General features: G+C 44.5%; 2 protein-coding genes across 2 annotated transcripts in view; both read left to right on the top strand.

The window, feature by feature from the left end:
- The first annotated feature begins 3,400 nt into the window (after nucleotides 1-3,400).
- LOC115650218 (YLP motif-containing protein 1-like) lies at nucleotides 3,401-21,221 on the top strand. Its single transcript, XM_030559802.1, has 6 exons — nucleotides 3,401-4,513; nucleotides 10,726-10,971; nucleotides 12,409-12,603; nucleotides 16,380-17,137; nucleotides 20,023-20,957; nucleotides 21,181-21,221. The coding sequence occupies exons 1-6, from the start codon at nucleotides 3,503-3,505 to the stop codon at nucleotides 21,219-21,221; spliced, it is 3,186 nt and encodes a 1,061-aa protein (XP_030415662.1). The 5' UTR covers nucleotides 3,401-3,502.
- YLPM1 (YLP motif containing 1) overlaps nucleotides 21,185-23,931 on the top strand; it is a 39,140-nt gene continuing 36,393 nt past the window's right edge. Inside the window, exon 1 of the mRNA XM_030559143.1 lies at nucleotides 21,185-22,545. Within this exon, the coding sequence (XP_030415003.1) occupies nucleotides 21,272-22,545 (1,274 nt within the window). The 5' untranslated portion in view covers nucleotides 21,185-21,271. The remainder of the gene's footprint in view (nucleotides 22,546-23,931) is intronic.

The following is a 23,931-nucleotide window of genomic DNA, read 5'->3' as shown; positions in this document are numbered from 1 at the left end:
CAACCTGAAGTAAATACTCTCCAGCAACTACACACCACACCACAGAAACACTAACCCAGGAACCAATCCCTGTAACAAACACCATTGCCTTCTCTGTCCCCATATCTACTCTAGTGACACCATCATAGAACTCAACCACAGCAGCAACACCATCAGGGGCTCATTAACCTGCACATCTACTAATGTGATACGTGCCAGCATTGCCTCTTTGCCATGTACACTGGCCAAACCGAACAGTCTCTACACAAAAGAATAAATGGACACAAATCAGACATCTGGAATAGTAACATATAAATGCCAGTAGGTGAACACTTTAATCTCCCTGGACATTCAATAATAGATTTAAAAGTAGCCATCCTTCAACAAAAAAACTTCAAAAACAGACTTCAAAGAGAAACTACAGAGCTACAATTCATCTGCAAACTTAACAACATTAATTTGGACTTGAAGAGGGACTGGGAGTGACTGGCTCACTACAAAAGCAATTTCCCCCCTCTTGGTATTGATACCTCTTCATCAATTATTTGGAGTGGACCACATCCACTCCAACTGAAATTGGCCTTGTCAACACGGGTTCTACACCTGTAAGGTAACTCCCTTCTCTTCATGTGCCAGTATTTATATTTTTGCCTGTAACTATAATTTTCACTCCATACATCTGAAGAAGTGAAGTTTTTTACCCACGAAAGCTTATAGACAAATAAATCTGTTAGTCTTTAAGATGCCACCGGACTCCTCATTGTTTTAGTGAAATCCTAGGTTTCTATTTTTTGCTGCATTAAGGTAAAACCCTGCAGTGATTACTTAGACCCAGTTTAGACCAAACTAAGTCAAAATTCTGAAGATCATATAATTTTGTCTAGTCCCAGCAATTGGGAAGGATCCTGGTTGACAGCAGAGAGGTCAGGAAAGATGAAGAAAAAGAGAGAATGAGAGTCAGATGAGAGGTGATTGCTTAACCTCCAAGGGATGGCATGTTCTGCCCCAGGCTGAGTTGTAGAATAATGCCCGCTGTGAAATTTTACATTTTAACTGAAAACCATTTTATTTTGTCATTTTTTTGTTCTGAGTTTGAAAAAAGGAAGGAATGAGAAAGTGTCGTACAAGTATCAAATGTGTTTATGCCTCAAATTCTTAGGGTTTCATCTGTACCCAGGCCAATTCCAGAACAAAGAACAAAATTGAATCTACAGAGCCTATACAGTCAATGATTATTGTCATGATTTGTATTATTCCCTGGGCACCACTATGTGGTCAGAACTGTTCAAAATATGCCAGAAAATGTAGTCTCTGAGCCAATGCATATAAGATATGTAGCGCTGGAAAACATGGCTCAGATGTTTAAATATGAGTATCTGTGAGTGGAGGCACTGATGGCAATAGAAGTTTTACTTGATTAAGGACTAGAAGATTTGACCCTACAACTTTCTTTCAAGAGGAAGAGCTGGTCAGAGCACCTGTGCCTATTTATTTTCCTTTCCTTTCCTGCCTGCAGTAGCCCTGATATGCCTCGCAAGTCTCATTTTTTTTCTCAACTTTAAAATATGGAATTTTCTTGGGGTTTGGTTTTAAATATTCTTCTGTGAGAACTGCAACTAAATCACTGTAGTGTTGTGTTTAAGAGCTTTTTGGAAAGTAACTAGCCTTTAAACAGAAGTGAAAGCACTGTTGCCAACTCTCAAGATTTTGTTATGAGTCTCAGGATAATTATTTCCCTTAAAGCCCCAGCTCCTGGAGTCAAGTGGATATGTGGTGATTTCACCCATCATTCTTAAAGAAAAATAAAGTTTTTAGCCCTTGTGGCTGTGGAGAAAGCATCAAAATGTGACCCGGGCGCACCCAAAAGACTCAAAAAGCAGAAGGCAAATAAAAAGAACACCAAATCTATTATTTGTACATAATCTAATTATTTTTGGTGAATCTGATTCATGATTTGTGAACATTTGTGTTTGGCAATATTGTGAAAGTGACTTGAAAGTATTAGTTTCACTCCTGTTTAAGGTCAGTTTCAAGTTTATTATTCGTAGTGGGGTAACACCCCTAGGGCCCAGGCAGGTATAAACTCACAGGGCCTTGCCCTAGTAGCATGTTTCCAAAAATTAAATGATCTTTTCCAAGCTTGGTGAACTGCAAAAGAGTGATAGAAAGTAATCTGGATTTTTCTACAATTATTTTAATTGTTGTATTCAAGAGTTAGTAACGAAGTAAGAATATATATTAAAATTTTAAACCAAATCAGTGTCCCTTAAGTGACTTGACACAAGATGTTAGAACATATTAGTATTACAGTTGAGTAGGTCTAATATTTATTTTTCTTTCTTTAAATAGGAATTAGATACAATGCTCCTATCAGATAATAATTTGTAAGTTATTATCTGCAAAAAAATAAAATAAAATAGTTTTCATGTGCCCAAGTAGCCCCAGGAATCAGGAGTAAAGTTGCCCCCCCCCCATCTGAAATGGTGTCCCAACAACACTAGAGTTATAATCCAAGTTAATTTTCAGTAAAGCCAAGCCCTCAGGCAGTGGAGTTATGGTTGCTAAACAGTTGTAAAACTCAAGCAAACGGTGGCTGCTAAGAAAACATAAGCACTGTAATCTGAATTCTGTCCCCATAGTAATGGAATTAAGGGTTCAAGGCTTTTTCTATGCTTCTCAATTTGCCCCTGCCAGAGATGATGCCTGCTGGTCATTACTGCTAGGACTAGCAGGGCAGCTTTCAGTTTATGGATGCAAGGACTGTGTTTTTGGGACCCTAATTTGATGCCAGCTTGTGACTGAACTTGTGTGTGGCCAGGGCACGCAGTCCCGCGACGTGCACCGTGCTGGTGGCTGGAGGCGTAGGGAGGCAAGCGGAGGCAGCTCTCCCTGACACTGAGCTTCACCAGACTGGAGACCCATCTCCCAGGGAAGGCTTAGGGCGCCCGACGGCAGCAAGGAACGCAAGGGGCAGGCGGGCACACTGAGGGCAGCCAGCCCCCGCATGGGAGGGAGCAGCTGAGAGGAAGGCTGAAGACCTTGGCCGCGAAAGGACCCACACCCGGCCAAAGCCGAGGCCTCGAACCTGTGGTGCCCCGCCACCACTAGCTCGCCGGTCCCCAAAACAAGATGGAGGCCGATCGCCTTCCTCTGAGCGGCGCTCTAGCTCCTCTTTGCCCCTCTCTTTTGTCCAAGCCGACATGAGGAAAGAAGAGAGCAGGGTTTCAGCGACGCTCTAGTCCCAGTTAGTTCACTTCTCTATGGTCCGTCTTGTTCCTACGGCGCCCGGCCACGCTATAGCCCGGGCTGATCGGTGGGTGGCGCTCTAGCTTCAGCGAGCCTCTCTCTATGATCCAGGCTGGGGGCACTCTAGCTTCCAATATGCCACTCTTCTGTCCCGGAGGTCCAACGAGCCTCACTACGCAGGCACTGTGCGTCGCACGCGCTGCTGCTGTCGCCACTCGCTGCGGCCTGTGGAAGCTCCGATCTCCGCTTCGGCCGCCGCCTCAGACCCGGCCCCGCCATGTACCCGGCTTGGGGCCTGTACGGGGCGGCGGGGCACTACCCGCCGCCCCCCACCTCGATACCGCCTCCGCCGCTGCCCGTACCCCCGCCCGTGATGCCCCCCTCCGTCCCGCCGCCGAACTACCCGCCCCCGGGCCCCGGCGTGGCCCCCGCGCCCGGCGCCTCGGGCTTCCTGAGCCTGCAGGAGCAGCACCTGGCCCAGCTACAGCAGCTGCAGCAAATGCACCAGAAACAGATGCAGTCGGTACTTCTGGGGGGTCCCCCGCCCGGGCCGCCGCCCCCGGGCCTGCCCCCTCCGCCTCTCCCCGGCTCCTTCACTGACTGGCCGCCGCCAGTGCCGCCCCCCGTCCGCAGCTACCAGAAGCAGTTCAAGCACCGTGAGCCGCCTCCGCCGCCCCCACCCCGGGACCCCCAGGTCTGCAAGCCCCCGGCGCCCCCCCTGCCTCGAGAGCATGAGACCCTCCAGCCGTCTCAGCCCCACAGCGACTGGGAACACCTGCCTTCTTCCCCAGTGCCCATGGACATGGAGCTGTCCTCTCCGCCACAGTCGCCCCTGCCGCCTGAGCAGGCCTATCCACCCCCTTCGCAGGCCTATATCCCCCCAGCCCAGTCTGAACCGTATATTCCCCCAACCCAGCCACCCCCTTCCCAGTCCCCCCCGCCCCAGTCTTATTTGTCCCATTCTCAGCTCTCCCAGCCACCGCCACCATCCTATCTGGAGCCTCCTCCATCAACTGCCCCTCAATCTTATTTACCCTCCTCCCAGTCCTATCAGACACATTCTCAATCTTATTTGTCCCCTTCCCAATCATCCCTTTCCCTACCAACCCAGGCTAGCTTGACACCATCCCTTTCTCAATCTAAATCTCACTTTACTGCATCCCAGTCATCCTTGCCCCCTTCCACTCCTGCCCAGCAAGAGGCAGTGCAGAGCGTTGCTAAGGACACCAGTGACAGTTCTGACCAGCACAGCACCCCACAACCAGACCCCTCCACTATGACCCCCCAGGTAAGAACAAAGTGTCCAACCTGTTCTTTGCTGCTGAGTGTGACTCCAGTTTAGAAAAGGTAGTGATGGGAACTGATCATTTACTGATCATTTAGAAAAAGTAGTGTGAGTTGTAAAGATGCTCAACTAAAGACAGATAAAATAGAGAAACAATAAATGAATTATGTTTAAATAAAACAAAATATCTTGGCTTCAGCTCACAAAATCCAGGAATGGTACAGATAAGATTAAAATTTCATAAACTTCCATTGAATGTACATTTTGTATTCTGTAGTACTTGGTTTTCAAGAGCCAACAGTTCCCAGGCACGAGATGTGTAGAGAATAAAGTTTCAGCCTTGACTGAACTTTATCCCGTTGGTGGATTTTTCAGACTTTTAAGGCCCGGATCTTGCAAAGTATGTTGTGCAGATATGAACTGCACAGAAACCTATTGACTTCATTGGGCCATCCATACCAGTGCAGCAGTGTGTTGGTATGTTGTAGGATTGCCATCTGGTTTTGTTTTGCATAGTTTCTTATTTTAATTTTTCTCTTATAGTAATATTTTTTCAGTTGTTTATCAACACAAATGATATAACAGTGCAAATTGGCCATACTTGCAATAGTTAAGATTATAAAAGTATTTCTGTTGTAGACCCTAGATGCCTCATGCGTACAGCTTTCAAAAATAGTCAGATTTTGGCCTAAACATGTTCATGCTTGATCTCTTCCTAAAGGTGAACTTTTATGAAGCACTTGAGGAAAGTCTTTTCAAAAGTTTTTGAGTTTGGTGAAGGTGAAAAATATACTTTTTACTGTTAAAAACACTTATGTCTGTAGGTGGGCACTTTTATAATGGTATTGATAGGGACTAGCTGTTTTTTTTACTTGTATAGAAATGGGGACTCCTCTTGTGTTCATTTTTCTTTAAGCTCCCTCCCCTCAAAATGAAATAGTAAATTAGATGTAGATTCAGTATTCTGGTTGAATAACTGAGCACCCAGAAGTGCTGGATTTTAGGAGGTTGAATATTAAATGTTAACACCCTCCCACCTTGCTTTGTTGCTATCCATTATGATAGTCTGTAATTTCAATATGCTATACTATTTTTAAAATAATACAATACAATAATTATTTTGATAACCATACATACATATAAAATAACATCGTCATAATTAATGGATTATTGCAATACATACTTAGAGGAGCAGAGTTGTGACTGAATAAACATCACTACCTTTTGCATTTTCTGACTTTTTTCCCTAACTTTGCATTATTATAGCTTGCTGAATTTGATACAGTACAAAATTAAGTGTTAATTTAAAAAGAAAGTGGTACCTAAAGAGTTGTAAAGATTGAACATTGAAATATTATAACTTCTACTGATGTGCAGAAGAAGAGTTATAAAATCTGTCTCTTTTTTAATTAATTACAATCTAGTCTAGGCAGAAGATCATTTTCTGATTATCTCCTGTAGTAACAGTGTCCATAGCCAGATAGAGTGCTGCTTCTCCCCCTCCCCCATATATTAAGTAGATTATGCAGCAGATTGCAATTTGTAATTCCTTGTTCCATTTTTTTTCTTCCACTGTGTAACATTGACAGATCTCTGTGTGTGATTGTCGTTTACAGTCCCATGCCATGTGACACATTTTGCAGCACAGCAAAAATAAGATTCCTGTGTCTCCTTATGGTGAGGTGTATCTTTTCAGAAATACTTAGGCTAGTGGTTCCCAAACTTTTATACTAGTGATCCCTTTCATATAACAATCCTGAGTTAGACCCTGCCCCTCGTATAAATTAAAAAAGCTTTTTTATATATTTAAAACCATTATAAATGCTGGAGGCAAAGCGGGGTTTGAGGTGGAGGATGACATTTCATCCCCCCCCCCCCCATCATGTAATAACCTCCTGAGGGGTCCCAAACCCCGGTTTGACAACCCTTGACTTAGGCAATGTCTACACTACCACTTATGTTGGTATAACTTATGTCGTTCAGGGATGTGAAAAAAACACCCCGCTGAGCGACATAAGTTACACCAACATAAGTCGATGGGAGAGCTTCTCCCACTGACATAGCTACTGCCACTCTTTGAGGGTGGTTTTATTATGACAGGAGAGCTCTTTCCTGTCAGCATAGAGTGGCTACACAAGAGAGCTTATAGCAGTGCAACTGCATCGGTACAGCTGTGCCACTGTAATAAGGTGACCAGACAGCAAGTATGAAAAATCAAGATGGGGATGGGGGAGTGGGGGTAATAAGAGCCTATATAAGAAAAAGACCCAAAAATTAGGATTGTCCCTATAGAATCGGGACATCCAGTCACCGTACACTGTAAGCTCTCTAGTGTAGACATAGCTTTAATAAGTGAAGTATCTATCAAATTTATTTATTGTATACCATTCACTTTGGTATCTGCGTGCATATTCTGTGCAAAATTAAACAAAAATGATTTACATTTTCCCATGAAGGATACCTAAGCTTCATAGCTCTGTGTTCTGGACTGCTGTATTATTTTCTTCTTCCTTGCTTATCATCTCTGTTGTTATCTTCTTCCATGAGCATCACCTGGCTTTTCTTTTTTTACCATCTTGGGAAAGGAATTGCAGCATAAAAAGATTGGCCTTGCATTGTTCACTAAAGGCTCTCAGATTCATCCTGTTATTTTGTAGTGACCAAGACCCCCAAGTTTCTCATCCTGGACTTTGACAATCACAGTGATTGCATAGAATCTTGCTGTCCTGGTGGGCCATTAAAAGTTTTAAAACTGAGGACTAGGTTCTTGAAATGGATACAGAACTAAGTGGAGTGTCAGTGGAATAAATGGTATGTTGACATCATGTGTTTCTTTGGTTTTCCTTGTTTGAGTTAGGCTGAGGCTGCCGTATGTTATACCAGGCAGTGTTTCTGTGTGACCTTCACAGTTGGGCATTTGGTAGAAGTTATGTTATGGTAATTTAACCTGACCAGAAGGTGATGATATCTATTTCACTGTGGTGAGATCCTCCCCTGAGAGGAACAGGTATAAACCATTGATACTCAGACTGCAGCTCTCGAATGTGTCTCCTGGGGCTCTTTGCAGCATGTGATATTAAAACACTGTGTGAGTGAGCTTTTACTATGTTATTAACCAAATTAAGTTATGAACTTGCACTGTGAGCTTTGCTGTGAAAGTAATATATAATTATATATATATTTGTTCTGTCATACTCTTTAAATATGAATAACACTATAGTAAATAAAACAATGAATTCACGCTACCGTAGCTCTTTTGGCTACTCTTTTGATAGGTAATTTGGCTCCTGAATGACTTGAGGCTCAGTATCACTAGTATAAACCCTTGGTTAGTCAAAGATGGAAGAAGAAGCTGCTTGATATTGTTGCATTACTTGTGTGCAGGAGTAACAGTGATTGCAGTAGGGCTCCAAGAATAGTTATCACCTTGACACTGGGAGAGTAGAAGCCCTCATTGAAAGATGAGAACTAAAGTTCCCACCATCTCTTTGAAACGTATCCTTGACCAGTATCTCCTCTTTTTTGCTCAGTCTGAGCTTTAGACATCTCTTTTTTCCATCCATTCACCTCTCTCAGGGCATGTCTACACTATGCGCCGGATCAGTGGCGGCGATCGATCCAGTGGGGGTTGATTTATCGCGTCTAGTATAGACGCGATAAATCGACTGCTGAGTGCTCTCCTGTCGACTCCCATACGCCACCAGAATGAGAAGCACAAGCGGAGTTGATAGAAGAGCGTCAGTTGTCAACTTACCGCAGTGAAGACACCACGGTAAATAGATCTAAGTACATCGACTTCAGCTGCACTATTCATGTAGCTGAAGTTGCGTATCTTAGATCGACCATACATGGTAGTGTAGACAAGCCCTCAGTCAGATGCTGGGACATAAAATGGTTCTGGCTTCATGTGCTATGAAGGAGATTTACAGCTGAGTGTCTTCATATTGGTGGTATTGGAGCATATGTGGTGGTATGACCTCTCCTACAGATTAATCTATATATTAAGAAGGAGAGGAGACAGGATGAGTTCATAGGGGACTAAGTTTTTGGGGCACGGGAGCAGTTGTCTATCATGACTGTCCTCTTTTATTTATCTATGTCATAGTCATCACTATTGTATAAAATCACTTTGTGACATCTCTTTTGAAAGGAATGATTAAATCCATCTTAGTGCTGTTCTGCATGCCTCTGCTAGGTCTTGAATGCAAAAGCAACTCCTACTGCAACATGGAGTTCAAAGCTGCTGAGATCCCATGCTGTAAGTATGGATGTTTGTCCTCCACCCGTAGCCACGAGAGCTTCTCTATGTCATATCCTGGTCTGAATCCTGATTATGAAGGATATTGGCAGAGGTCAGTGGCAGGATATAAAATGATACCATCTCCTATCATAGACCTAGTCCCCAAAGTGTCATTTTAGAGAAGTGATTTTCTGCATAGATCTGCTCTTTAAATTCATCCATTTCACACCTCACTACTAGAAATAGGCCCTTCTAATTCAGGCATAAGATATGTGGGTGGAGGAAGTTTGCATTGCACATGCTTATTTTATATCTATTTTGAAGATGAATTTGAAACTTTAGTCTTATCTCATCTGGCATCATTCACCTGCATTTAAAAATAAACTGTCACTCCTGTTGGCTTCTCTACTGTTCCCGTGCTGGGTTTTCAGAAGTGGCTCTTTTTCACAGTGTGTGAGTCGAAAAGATGAACAGGAAGGATATGAAAGATGTGAGACAGTCACAGATTTTCAGAAGAGAGGAAATAGCTAATTGAGCTTGTGCTTTCATAGGCCGCACCATTCCATGAGCTTTAGGATAAGCTTTTCCATAGCCTAACTTTATGGCTATAAAATACCAATCCTTGTCCCTTGTATTTTGCTAGGATTCTTATAAAAGCTATATAAATTCTCTTGATGAATGGGACTTCAGTATACATTTTAGTAAACATTCAGTATTCTGAATTTATAAAATTAGGATTTAGTACCTTTTGTTTCTTATTTTAAATCTGAGCTCACAGCATTTCACTGAGTTTTTATTGTGTGTGCAGATTATAGAACCATAATCAGTAGGAAGTCTCTTCCAACTTTATCCTTGATATTTGGGGCTGGGCAGTGAAAATCCTAGTGAGGTATAATTATTGAGCTACCTACTATTTTGAAAATGTGTAAAAATATTTGAGGGCTGAGCTATTCCTTACCATTATTTCAACCTGGAGGAGATGTATGCTACTTGGTTACAAAACCTAGAAAAGGGGATTTATAATGGATAATACAGATCCATTTGTCTATATGACACACATGGAGAAAGTGAAGATCTTGGAAAATTCAGAGGAAATTCTCCAGCATTATCTCCGTCAAAGAAGGTCTAAATGTCAGAATATGCCATCAGACCTTCTGGAACAGTGTTCCAAAGGACAAGCCTTTCGGCTATAAAGCACCTGTACTTTGAACATATTTAAAGTTGAGGACTTAATGCTAGGAATTTGACTATCTCCATAGCTGGTCTTGTCTTATTTCTGGTATTCTCATCTGGTTACCTTTCAGCTCCCAGATGCCAGTGAGATTAGACAACAGCTTTTTATAATCTGAACTCTGGGTATTGTTTTCGGTCTGCTTGGTTGTTTGCCCCAGCCTCCTTCCACATCTCTCCCTCACAGTTTCTCTGCTGCCATCTTCACTCTTCCTGTTCTTCACGGTCCTCTCCATTTGTCCCTCTCCTTTCTTTCCTCTGTGCATTTCTTCCTTCAGTGTCCTTCTGCCCCTTTTCCCTGTTCCATGGCTTCTACTAATTCTTCTCATCCAACTTTCCTATTATCCCACCCCATCTGAGCTCCATAATAAATACATATAACAAGTTGTTAATAAAATAATGAAATGGAATTAACAAATCCATTCATCCCAATCCCTTAGCTCATATGTTGAACACCTTTCTCTCCTTTCTGTTTTTTGTCTTCTTCGATTTTAAGCTCTTTGGAATAGGAATTGCGTCTTCCTTCATGTCTGTATAGCACCTGGGACGATGGTGCCTGAATCCTGATAAGGGGTTTGGACCTCTATTGCTTCTCTGTAATGGTGGTAGAGAAGTGAGTTATCACTATGAAACAGGCATAAACACTTCTCTGGAGACTGTTTTCTCTGCCAGATTTCGTTGATTATCTTGGCAGGTTATCTTTATCTGTTTTTGTCTATTCTCACAAACTTTTTGTATATTATAGGAACAGCAGCAGTATTGGTACCAGCAACACTTGCTAAGTCTGCAGCAGAGGGCAAAAGCACATGCACAGGGCCAGCAGCAACCGAAGGGTCCAGGAGTAGTGAAGGATGCACCTGAGCAGAGAATACAGCAAGAAGAAGAGAAAGTGACTGCTCCTAATCAGCAGTCTGAACCGCCTTCACTTAACGATCCCCTAATACCAGCTTCCAAAAAAGAGGAACTTCCTGTCTCATCTACTGAACCTAAGGTAGGCTATGCAGAGATGCTATTCCATATGGGACATTCGTTCCTAAAAAAAAAATGTTTTCCTCCTGGCTGGGCCTGAATAATAAGACCTAGACTTTATGTATTGCTTTTCATCAGTAGATCTCAAAGCATCTTGCAAAGAAGGTCAGTATCATTATCTCCATTTTACATATGGGGAAATTGAAGTACAGAAGGCAAGTGTGGTGCTTGGGATCACCCAGCAGGCCAGGCACAGATCTCTTGAGTCCAACAGACCCCAAATCTCTTGAATTCAAGTCCAGTGATCTATTCACTAGCCCATATTACCTCCCAATTAAAAGACTTTACAGCTGGAAAAGACAGGTCTTGGTACACATCTCCCTGGTCTGGCAGGTTTGGAACTAATAAATTTTTTTTCAGCGACATGCTGCAGCCTCAGTTTTGTTAAGTGATGAGTAGGGTTCCTTGCATGGTCAGATTGGGTTTATAGAGTCCTCCTACTACAGATTTGAAAGACTTCTTTTGGGGCCAATGCTCCCTGCCATGCAGAAGTGAATAGTGTTCAAAGATTCTGAATTGTATTTGTCTCTGATGCCAGTAGGTCAGATGACATATCTTAGCAAAAGTGAATTATTTTAAAGAAAATGGGATAAGGGGAATGAACGAATTACTGTGGTTCCAATTAGCTAATCCTGTGCTCTCTAGTTCCTTAATCTGAAATCCATGAATGACTTTTCTGTGTTAGTGTTCAAGATTTTTACCTCTGTCTCACTGTATGATTTACTAATCCTACTTGCTGAATTGGAAGGTATTAGTACCTTTTCCCTTTGCAACTGCTTGTATAAATCTTGCAGTCAGGATTAGAGATGTGCCTGGGCTAGTATCTCACATTCAATGTAGTGCCTCTATCCCCAGGACTTTGTGAAAGTTTGTATCCAGACATGCATCTGAACTTAATAGCTCAGGCCTGAACCAGAATACTAAATCAAAACACACTGGAATTTTGGAATAGTTTGGATTTTGATTTAATCATTCTGATTTTTAGCTGAGATGCAGATTACTTTCCTGTTGTGTGCTGGAAAGGAAAGTGGTGGTCTTGCCTTCCTCTCCAGACCTTTGAAGATAATGATTCCTTTGTTAAAGATGGGGTCATAGTCTGTGCATAATAACCAAGAAGTTTTGCCCGAAAACCTTTCTGCCCATGTGCTTGGTGATAATTTTTACTTAGAATATGCAGGCAAATTCTCACAAATCTGACTTTTGCCTTGAACTATTCCCCTTATTGAAGAAGATAAACAAAATCCTCTATTCTGAAAGTGGCACAGGGAGTCAGAACACCAAAATGCAGGGTCACAGAATTATTAACTGCCATGAAACTTCTGTGAATTTGGTTGTGCTTGTTTAGGTGTTGTGCTTGAATGAGCTTTCCCTTAGTTATAATAATTATATTTATCTTTAGCTGAATATTGAACCTCCTGAGGACTCTGAGGAAGATTTGAGGTTGCAGCAGTTGCAAGTGGCAGCAGCTCAGTGGCAGCAGCATCCACACCATCGAGTTGGCTTTCAGTATCAGAGAATAATGCAGAAGCATGCCCAACTGCAACAGATTTTACAGAAGTACCAACAGATCATACAACAGCCACCACCCCCCCAGGTTAGTCATTGAGGAACTGGGATTTGGTATACCTCTTGCATGATGTAACACTCATGGTCTGATAAGAAGTATGTAGTATAATCATTTCTTCTGGCTGACTTGTTTGACTTGCTCTCTCTTTAATCTTTGTTCATGGGCAAAGACTTAGCTCCCCCTTCCCTGAGAAGTTACTTCCCAGTCTCAGCTGAAGAATAACAAGAATATTTAGAGATGTTGATGGGAGCAGTTTTCATATGAGGAGTAATTAAAAGACTATTTATTGACATGGGATAAAGTTCTCAAAATTGTCTAAGGAGTAATTTAGGCTCCTTAAGAGCCTGTTACTTTTGAAAATGGGACTTAGATGTCTTTGAAAATTTTACAGTAGGACAGTTTATCTTAGAAAAGAAAAGATAACTTAAAGTGGCAGGAACAGAAAAAGCTGGTTCAGTGCCATTATTTACTCTGAAAAAGTAAATTTACAAGAAAAAGGATATTCAAAAAGACAATGTAAAAGCCAAAATAAATGAAATATTTAAGTAAAGTATAACTAAATAATAAATAAAATAAATAAGATATCTCCATTAATTTATTTATCTCCTAGAACTGGAAGGGACCTTGAAAGGTCATCGAGTCCAGCCTCCTGCCTTCACTAGCAGGGCCAAGTACTGATTTTGCCCCAGATCCCTAAGTGACCCCCTCAAGGATTGAACTTACAACCCTGGTTTTAGCAGGCCAATGCTCAAACCACTGAGCTATCCCTCGTCCCTAATAGTGGAACTCACGGCCTAAGGATATTATTGAGATAAATAGATTAGTCGGATTAAAAATAGATTAGACATCTGTAAGAATTGCAAATTCAGATAAAACTAATTATTGTAAATCTTCATGCTTCAAACTACAAGATTATTGCTAGCTGGGGTCAGTAGGATGGTGTTGGGTAATTAAGCAGATCGTGGGATTGTTGGGGGTTAGGGGAGAGCCTGTGCCTTCCCATTTTCTTTGTGAGAGGGGTGGCATTTGCCCTTAAAAAACTCCAAATTTTTATAGTAGCACTTAGAGCAGGGGTGGGCAAACTTTTTGGCCTGAGGGCCACCTCGGGGTTGCACAACTGTATGGAGGGCCGGGTAAGGAAGGCTGTGCCTCCCCAAACAGCCTGGCCCCTGTCCTCTCCCACCTCCTAACTGTCCTCAGAACCCCCAACCCATCCAACCCCCCCGCTTCTTGTCTCCTGACCACCCCCTCCTGGGACTCCCACTTCCTATCCAACATCCCTGCTCCTTGTCCCCTGATTGCCCCGACCCCTATCTACACCCTTGCCCCCAGACAGCCCCCCTAGGACTCCCACTCCCTATCCCACCACCCTCTGCTCCTCATCCCCTGACCACCCCCTCCCAGGACCCCCCACTCCTAACTGCCCCCTGGGATCCCACCCCCTTATCCAACCACCCCTGCTCCCTGTCCTCTGACTGCCCTCCCGACCTCTATCCACATCTCTGCCCCCCAACAGGCCCCCCGGGACTCCCACTCCCAACCCTCCCTGTTCCCCATCCCCTGACTGCTCCCCCAGAACCTCCACCCCATCCAACCACCCCCTCCTCCCTGAATGCCCCCCATGACCTCCCTCTGCCTTACCCAACCCCCCCCCAACCCCTTACCAGCGGCAGAGCCAGCTGTGCTCCTCAAGCTGCCCAGGGGAGCAACAGGCCAGAGTGTGGCCCGCGCAGCGGTATGGCTGCGGGGGAAGGGGGGACAGCAGCGGAGCGGTTGGGGACTAGGCTTCCAGGCCAGGAGCTCAGGGGCCTGGCACGATGGTCCTGTGGGCCAGATGTGGCCCGCAGACCATAGTTTGCCCACATCTGACTTAGAGACTCCAACTAAGATTGAACCCCGTTTGTGCTATGAGTGGCACGTACACATAGTGAGAGTTACTCTTCCCCTGAAATAATTTATATTCTAAATAGACAAGACAGACCAGACAAAGAGTAAGAAGCGAAACAGGCACTGAGAGGTAAAGTAACTCACTCAAGATCGCATAGCAGGTTTGTGGGAGAGCTGGGAACAGAATCCTGATCTCCTAATTCCCAGTCAGTGCGCTATCCAGTGGACCACTCTGTCTTTTTGTGTGAGTGAGTGAGATTTTTGTGTTTGTTTTTTTACAGCAGCTACAATCATAGAGTCCCAATCCTGATTGGATTCTCTGGGCATTACCACAATGCTAATAATGCATCATTGCTCATTCTCAGAGACAAAATATAGGGCTAGAGGGGCAACTGGTTTGACCCAAACTGATTCAGATCTGGCTGCATTGAATTGGATGCACCATTGATACAGCATTCTTATACTCTTTGAATGGTTATGGCAATATTGAAAGGGGAGAGCTAAAATATGATAATTAGGCCATCACATTTTTTCTTGCACAGCTCTTAGCGAACCCTCGTTGATTCATATTTTATACAAAATATACTGTTTTAATTACTTTTTCATTTTATGTTGCAATAGTGTGACTGCATGAATGATATGTATTGTGTGGGTGTTTGCCACTCCTAGCACTCAAGGATCTGAAAGTCATTAGATAAAGGAAAAGTATATTGGAGCCAGTAGCCTCAAGGAAAGCTTGGTGAGGGAGACAGGTAAATCATCATGGTTCCTAGGGTAGTACATTTTCATGATTTTACAAGGCAGGGTAAAGGAGACTTGCAGTTTGGCCACAGCAATTCAGATATAGATGTAGGTACAGATAAAATATATTGAATAGTTAGTGTCTGTTGTAGGTTAATTAACTTTTATTACAAGCTTAATGAGAGAGTGTTCTTAGTTTGTTTTGTTAGATAAACAAGTTTGATAAGCCCAAACTTGGAGCACTACTGCAGTTTACTCAAGGTCTACCTGGTTTGTGGTCCAGGTGGTGCTCTCGAATGTGAAGGAAAGTGCATTTAAATTGAATTGCTGTGTGCTTGGAGAAACAAATTGAAGAGCTTGGGAAACAAGGTTGCTTGCTACATATATTAGAATATTTGTGGATTGTTTTGTGATTCAGTAGGGAGGGAGGATATTCTACTAATAGCCCCAAATAGTTTGGTTGTGTGCAGAAGTAATCTGTTGCTAACTATACTCCCACCACCTTGAGTGACGTGGGCTTTTTGTATGGAAGTGTTTGCCCTTATCTATCACTAAAATATACAGGTTAGAGATATACCTGACAGGATATGTCTGTACTAGATAGAATATGTTTGCTTCTGTTTCTGTGTTAACTCTTCTCTCAAGCTTCTGCTGAAGATTGGGACAGAGGGTGATATTCAAGCATGTGGCTTCAGAAGGAACTTAAAATATATTCTGCAGCATTTAGAATAATAGAATATCAGGGTTGGAAGGGACCTCAGGAAGTCATCTAGTCCAACCCCCTGCTCAAAACAGGACCAACCCCAACTAAAACTTCTGAGCCAGAGCTTTGTTAGTTTATTATTAACTGTATAGAGAGGTCCCTGAGGGCTGCAAGACCCTCACCTGCTCCCCTGGCCTTTAAACATGAACCAAATTGCACTCCCTCCCTGGGATCCATGCCCAGCAATCCTGCTCCCACTGCAGTTACCGAGCCTGCGGGGGACTGCCCAGCCCAGAGCTGTTGGCAGTTGGCTGCTCACCGGGCCTGAGACAAGGCCTAGCAGATTCCAGCTACTGGAGGCATGGCCTGGGGCGACTACAGACCTGCATCATGGCCAGCCTGCGGATAGATAACTGAGCATAGCATGCTGGAAGCTGTGTTCTTCAGGGCTTTGTGTCTCTTTTTCTTGCAGACAATGTCAGTGGATATGCAGCTGCAGCATTATGAGGCGCAGCAGAAACAGTTTCAACAACTTCACAAAGAATGGGAGCGTGAATTCCAAGGATGGCAGGATCAACTTCAGACCTATCCTCACAAAGATCAGCTTCAGGAGTATGAGAAACAGTGGAAAACATGGCAGGGACAGATGAAAGCTACTCAGTCCCATCTGCTGGAGAAAGTGAACTCACTTCGAAACATGAAGAATCAATACACTGGGAATGTTGCATTGCCACCGCCTTTTGTTCCGTGCTCTCAAATCTCTCAAGGAGGTGTGCCTGTTATGCCTCCATCTTTGCCTTTAGCTGCCCCTCCGCAGGTCCCCCCACCTCTGTCTTCTGATCCTCAGTTGTCTAATTCATCTGAACCCCCAACATCCAGTCTTCAGGGTTTCCAGTCCACTAAGACAACCAGGCCAGCTCTGCTTCCTATCCCTGATTCTTTTGTATTTAAAATACCTGGCTCATCTGCAACTTTACCTTGTCATTCTGAAATAACTACATCTGCTGACTCTTCAGACCAAGGAAACTCTCAAGTTCCTCTCGGTAAGCAAGCTGTGCCATTTGTTTCTGTCTCATCTGAACCAGCATCTGGAGAACTGAAAACTTCTTCTACGGTATCTTCAACCTATGTACCCCCACCCTCCAACGTTCAAGATAAACCTGTGAGATCAGGTGGATTGCTTCCAGACCCACCCAGAGGCACATACTTCGAAGGACCAAGAGGTCCTAGGTAGGTCTTTATCCTTTAGTGTACACACATTCTCATCTGTACAGATTTTTATACTACTGTCATCACCATAGTACCTATAGTGCCAGTTGCGCTTTAAACAGTGTGAGAAAATCTGTCATGTGCTTCATTCTTTATCATCTCTCCCTAGGGGAAACTTTTTGTGCGGCATAGTGGGCTTTGTTTTATGGGGTTTTGAAAATAAATTATGTGCACTGTTCACTGTGTTTATCTTGTGCCTGGTTGGTCTATGCTTAAGATTTAGATTGACACTGAGGGGTGTGAAAAATTCACACCCCAATCACTATAGTTAAGCGGACCAGGAGCCTCCTGCTTGCTGGGGTGGTGGGAGGTTTAATGTCAAGGTGTCCCCCTCCGCCCTGCTCCTACCCCCCGCTTACCTCATCTTTGTAAAGTAGGGGCAGGAGGAGAGACACAGCAGGGCTTAGGATGGAGGGAGCTTGCTGGCAGCAGCTGCTGTCTCAACTTAAAAAGGCAATGTACTTCAAGTGGGGTCAACGAAAGGGGCAATGCATCTCTCTCTCTCGCGCGCGCGCACACACACACACACCGTGTGTGTCTGTCTGCCATGCTCTCCCCTCCCTCCTTTTGTGCTGCCTTGTAGAGTGTGAGGCTACATTAACAACGAGTTAACCCTTAAGGGATCAACTGAGTGCTAGTTCATCATTTAGCAGTAGGCATTCTCTGGGGAATATCCCACTGTCTTCCACCCTCTGACTTCACCACCTCAACCAAGCTTCACAATCATCATTGCTGTGTACCAGTATTAAATTGTTTGTTTAAAACTTATACTGTGAAAAAAATTTCCCTGGAACCTAACAGCCCTCCCCCCCCCCGCCCCCCCCCCACAATTTACATTAATTCTTATGAGGAAATTGGATTCACTTAACATCATTTTGCTTAAAGTCACATTTTTCAGGAACGTAACTACGACATTAAGCAAAGAGTTACTGTATTTCTAGCCCTTGCAGGATGTGAGACTTCATAGTAATATCATTCAGTTCTCAATCATTTCCCATCACCCCCCATTTCACATCCAAAGTGATTGTTAGCAGCTGATAATTCAAACTATTAGAGCGCAGGGGTGGGCAAACAGGGCTTGCCACCCCCTCTCCTGGAAGCAGCCAGCATCACATCCCTGCGGCCCCTGGGGATGTGTGTGCGGGGGGTGGTGCCTACAGGCAAGGGTGGCGCACTGAGCCCCCTTCCCCTCCTTTGCCCCCTCTCCCCAGGGTCTGCAGGAATGTGATGCTGGCTGCTTCTGGGAGCAGCGTGGGGCCACGGCACGCAGGCAGGGAGCCTGCTGTGGCCCCTGTGCACACCACTGCTACTCAAGGTAAACAGCGCCAGCCTGGAGCCCGCACCTCGAACCCCTCCTTCACCCTGCACCCCTACTTCCTGGCCTGAGCCCCCTCGTACACTCCGCACGCCTCTGCCCAACCCCTTGCCCTGAGCCCCTTCCTGCACACCACATCCCGTGTTACATCCCAACCCCCTGCCTCAGCGCTACATTCTTGGCCTTGTATGCAATTTTCCCCACCCAGATGTGGCCCTCGGGCCAAAAAGTTTGCCCACCACTGAACTAGAATTATAGATCAATCATATATAATTCTGGAAAGTTGTGTTTACCACATTGTGTGTTCTCCTCAATGCTATAAAGCAATGGTTTCCAACCCTGGAATTTTTTGAGAAACAAGATCCTGTATTTGATTGCTCTTGTAGTCTCCAGCTGCCTTGTATTTTTTTGCTTTTTTGCCCTGGTTCAAGATCAACAAGGTAAGTTACAAACATCTGAGTAATGTGACTTTCAGTTCCTTTTAAGTTCCTGTGTAAAATACTTTGATTTTATCTACTGTTTTGAGATTCAGAAGTTGGGCATTTAATTAAAAAATGGACTTTTGACCAGATATGCATCTTTAGCACCTGTTGCATGATCCTTTCGCTTCATGCTGTATTTGTTACCGAGTTCCCCACATTTTGAGCCACCATAGTTTTAGGTGAACTAAATGTGAATAAAAGACAGTTGTACAAACAGAAAACACATAAAGCTGTCCAGACCAGGGCAACATCATAAGCTTGCTCCACTTGCTGTTTAATATTTTAAATTCTATGTCTAGATTTTATTTATCTAATTATATTGTATTTATGGGTTTTTCTATGTAGTACTCAGCACCATAGTATCTGATCATTACACATACATTCATTTATTTATCTTTGCCCACACCCTCGTGTGGTAGGGAAATACCACTGTTTTGCTGTTGGAGTATCAAGAGACAGAGAAATTATGACTTTCCCACAATCACACACTGAATCTGGACAAAGCTGGAAACAGAATCTAGATCTTCTGAGCCCTAGTCTGGAGCTTTAAACACAGGACATGTTAAAATAACATACTTGATTTCCAGCTAAGATTTTAAGTCAGCGTTTCTCCTGGAACTAGTCTTCATGGTTGAAATGTACACTTTCAGCCACTGCCATCTGTATAGCGTTTTTCAAATGCTGCTGCTCTCACATAAGCAGGATATTTTTTTCCATTACATGTCTATGAATGATGCCCCAGATGATATGAGCCAGCACAGAGACATAACTTCACACATTGGTGCAACAGTGGGGCATGACACTGATTATTTTGTGGCTCTAATATTATTTTCTAGAGGTTGCTGAGTCTGCAAGTGGCTTATGTCACTCTCAGTTGTGCAGTGTGAAATTGAAGTGCGTTTTTCCGTGTTTCTGTACTGATTTAATGGGGTTTGCTTATGAGGCACACAAAGATGTTTGCATGAAAGTTGTTTTATAAGGTGAAAATATCTTCTAGAGAATTCTCACTTAATTTGTTCATTCAAATATGTCTCTTGTTTTACCTGTAGGTTTGATGGACTTCGGGGAAGAGGCTTTGACAGATTTGAAGGGCCAAGACAGAGAGGACCTCGTTTTGAAGGCCAGCACTTGGAAGGGCCAAGGCCAAGATTTGAAGGTCAGAATTCCGATGCACGGTCTTCAAGCAAATGGGGAACTATCCCCCGTGGGCCAGCAGCACAGTTTTATACATCCCCAAGCACATCACAGATGCACAGTTCCCGACCAAGTGGGTCACCGTGGAGGGGGCCCAGACCTCCTTTTGGACAGCAGCAGTCTCAAGCAGAGTCCCGAACAGAAAACAGAGAAGCTTTTGCTGATGCAGCTGTCAACCAGGAGTTGGCAAATAGAACTCAGTCTACTCCAGTTTCCTTTGATACAGAGGCAAAGAATTCTGGTCCAGTTCAGCCAGCTGAGGACTTGACAAAAGCTCAACAGGAACCACCCAAAGCTGAAGTCAAAAAAGTCATTCCTGGGCCTAAAAAGTGGACTTGGAGTTCTCAGGATCCTGCACAGCAAGTAGAAGAGACAAAATCAACTACTCAACCTCCATCCACTCAGAATCAAAAACCAACACCACTTCCCAGTACACCTGTAACTGTGCAGTCTACTGTTCCTCCAAGAACAGGAGGAACAGCAGCCTTACCTCCATCCCCTGTGACAGGAAATACAGACTTAAAATCTACAGATAGTAAATTGCCCCTTTCAGAAAATAGCCAGGGTAAAGGACTACCTGGATTAGAAGATAACCAGGGTAAAGGGCCAGTTCAACCAGAAGATAATAGAGGCAGTGGACCAGTAAGCAGAGGCAGGGGGCAAGGCAGGCTGGACGACGGCCGAGGCAGGGGGCAAGGCAGGCTGGACGACGGCCGAGGTAGGGGGCAAGGCAGGCTGGACGACGGCCGAGGCAGGGGGCAGGGCCGGCTGGACGACGGCCGGGGGCAGGGCCAGCTGGACGACGGCCGGGGCAGGGGGCAGGGCCGGCTGGACGATGGCCGGGGCAGGGGGCAGGGCCGGCTGGACGACGGCCGGGGCAGGGGGCAGGGCCGGCTGGATGACGGCCGGGGCAGGGGGCAGGGCCGGCTGGATGATGGCCGGGGCAGGGGGCAGGGCCGGCTGGATGATGGCCGGGGCAGGGGGCAGGGCCGGCTGGATGATGGCCGGGGCAGGGGGCAGGGCCGGCTGGACGACGGCCGGGGCAGGGGGCTAACAAACAGAGGCCGAGGATTGCCCAGACAGTCAGCCACCCGAGGCCGGGGGATGATCCAGAGAGTGAGCAGCCAGGAGGAGCCACTGGATAGGCGGTCAGGTAGCAGGGAGAAGTTGCCAGATGGGCAGTCAGGCAACTGGGAGATGGGGCCAGTTGGGCGGTCAGGCAGCCGAGAGAGGGTGTTGTCCAGCCAAGACAAGGAACCAGCTGGCCGGGCAGACAACAGGGATAGGGGGCAATCAGGAACCTGGGATAGGGGCCCTCTCATGCGGGCTGAAAGCCGGGATAGGGGTCCTGTCATGCGGGATGAAAGCTGGGAGAGGGGTCCTGTCAGGCGGCCAGGAAGTCGGGAGAGGGGTTCTGTCAGGCAATCAGGTAGCCGGGAGAGGGAAATGGGCAGGCCTGAAACAGGCAGTATGGATAAACCAATCCGCTTAGGAGACAACTCAGAGAAATTATCTCTGTATCATCGAGAGGAATCAACAAGAGCTTCCTGGAGTCATGAAGAGGAGAGAATGCAAAAGGAACCTTCATTAGATAGACGAGATGCCCGTCCTTTAGAGCATGAGCAATTGGATGATTGGGAAAGAGATCAATATTGGAGAGAGCGTGACACAGATATTCGGGATGATCACCTGGATCCATATGATAGAGATGACAGATTACCACTGCGTCTTTCATTGCCTTCACTGTCACCTCTTCCTCCTCTACCTCCTTTGTCTTCTCATCTTGACAGACGAGACACTTGGTGGGATGATTGGGAAAGGCCTAGGGAGAGGGAGTTGGATAGAGATCTAGACAGGATTGGAAGACCCTTGGATATTTATGATCGAGAATTAGATAGAGAATGGGGCAGAGATTACTTGAGACCTCTGGATGACAGAGAGACACCGAGGCATGACCTGGACATTCCTCCTCTTCCACCTTTGCCACCACTTCCACCTCTGGACAGGTACCGTGAGGACCGGTGGAGGGAGGAAAGAGACAGAGATCTCTATGACAGAGACCTCCGAGACAGGGGGGAGCTGAGGATCCGAGAGTATCCAGAGAGGCGTGATACATCGAGGGAGAAGCGAGATTACCTTCCTGAAAGGACTGACTGGGAGAGGGAACGGTTGTCAGATAGATGGTATCCTGATGAAGCAGACAGACTACGACCTTTGGAGGATCAGCTTGATCCACCGCTTCCACCACCACATTCATCTGACATGCTGGGAGCAGAGCCAAATCTGGACCCTGAACAGTCACTTGGAGGGGTAATGGTCCTTAGTCAAAGGCAGCATGAAATAATCCTCAAGGCTGCCCAGGAGCTGAAAATGCTTCGGTGAGTTGGCTAACCTTGTAATTTCTTTAGGGAAAAAAGTTGGTAATTTATCTGAACTAATCCATGGAATTGTATTAAATACTGTCAAGCAGGGTCACAGGATTTGCTTTATCAGTTTAGACAATTATTACATCTGTTCTGGTATTATGCCTCTTGCATTTACCAATACATGATGACTCAAGGAGCTGCCCCTAGGCTGGCTGATCTTTTAAACCCATTCAATTGTACAGTACTGTGTGGAGGGCAATAATTTCCTTTCTCACCCCCAGATGTGATGAATGTTTGGCTTGAAGCATATAGATTTCTTATTCTGTGCAAATCCCAAGATATTACTATCTTAATTTTCCTTTTCCTTCATTTCAATTATCGCTATATTTTAACTGAACCCAGATACTATGAGAATGAGAACATTGCCAATATCTAGGGTGTAGGCAGAAGCAGAGTTGTGAAGATCTGTAAAGATGAGGGCCAAAAACTTTAACTTAATATAAAAGTTGAGAAGCTAAGAAAGGAGTGACATCGATGAAGAGTGCCTGAAGATGACTTTAGCTGTTGCATTCTGAATACTCTGGAGGTAAGTGATACAGAAATTAGTAAGGGCAGAGAGGAGGAGGTTAGAGTAGTCAAAATGAAAAAGAACCAATGCATGCGTAAGAGTTTTGTTCATAAAAACAGAGGAAAGATCATATTTTTTTAGATAACGTACAGGAAATACTAGCAGGAATTTACCAATATGTGAGGAAGGAAGATGCATGGAAAATCACACACAACTAGTAAGCCTGATTTCAGAGTAGCAGCAGTATTAGTCTGTATCCGCAAAAAGAACAGGAGTACTTGTGGCACCGTAGAGACTAACATTTATTTGAGCATAAGCTTTCGAGGGCTACAGCCCACTTCATCGGACGCATGGAATGGAATATATAATGAGAAGATATATATACATACAGAGAATATGAGAAGGTGGGAGTTGCCCAACCAACTCTAAGAGGCTAATTAATTAAACTTTTGTAGTGATAATCAAGATAGCCCATTTAAGACAGTTTGACAAGAAGCTATGAGGATACTTAACATGGGAGAAATAGAAAAAAAACTTTAGTAGTGTAAGTGGGCTATCTTTATTGACTGTGCTGGTCTGCCCTTGGAGATTCATGACCCCAGCAAGCTTCCAAAACATTCTACTGGAGAATTTTATCCAACCACAGAATCAGGGTGTTGATAGTCTCTATAACCACCTGTTGTCCAGTAGCTTTAACATGACTGCTGAGCAAGGAATTCCTGTAGTCCTATGCTGCAAACTTTAGAGAAGCCAATAAATCCTCTACACAATAGCAGATGCAAAATTTCATCCAAAAGAACTGTTCTGCATAATGACCTGAATAGATTTTA

This window comes from Gopherus evgoodei, chromosome 4 (genome assembly GCF_007399415.2).
Source record: "Gopherus evgoodei ecotype Sinaloan lineage chromosome 4, rGopEvg1_v1.p, whole genome shotgun sequence".
Lineage (NCBI taxonomy): Eukaryota > Metazoa > Chordata > Testudines > Testudinidae > Gopherus > Gopherus evgoodei.
The sequence above is the reverse complement of the archived record's forward strand: the minus strand, read 5'-3'. Positions and strand labels throughout refer to the sequence as shown.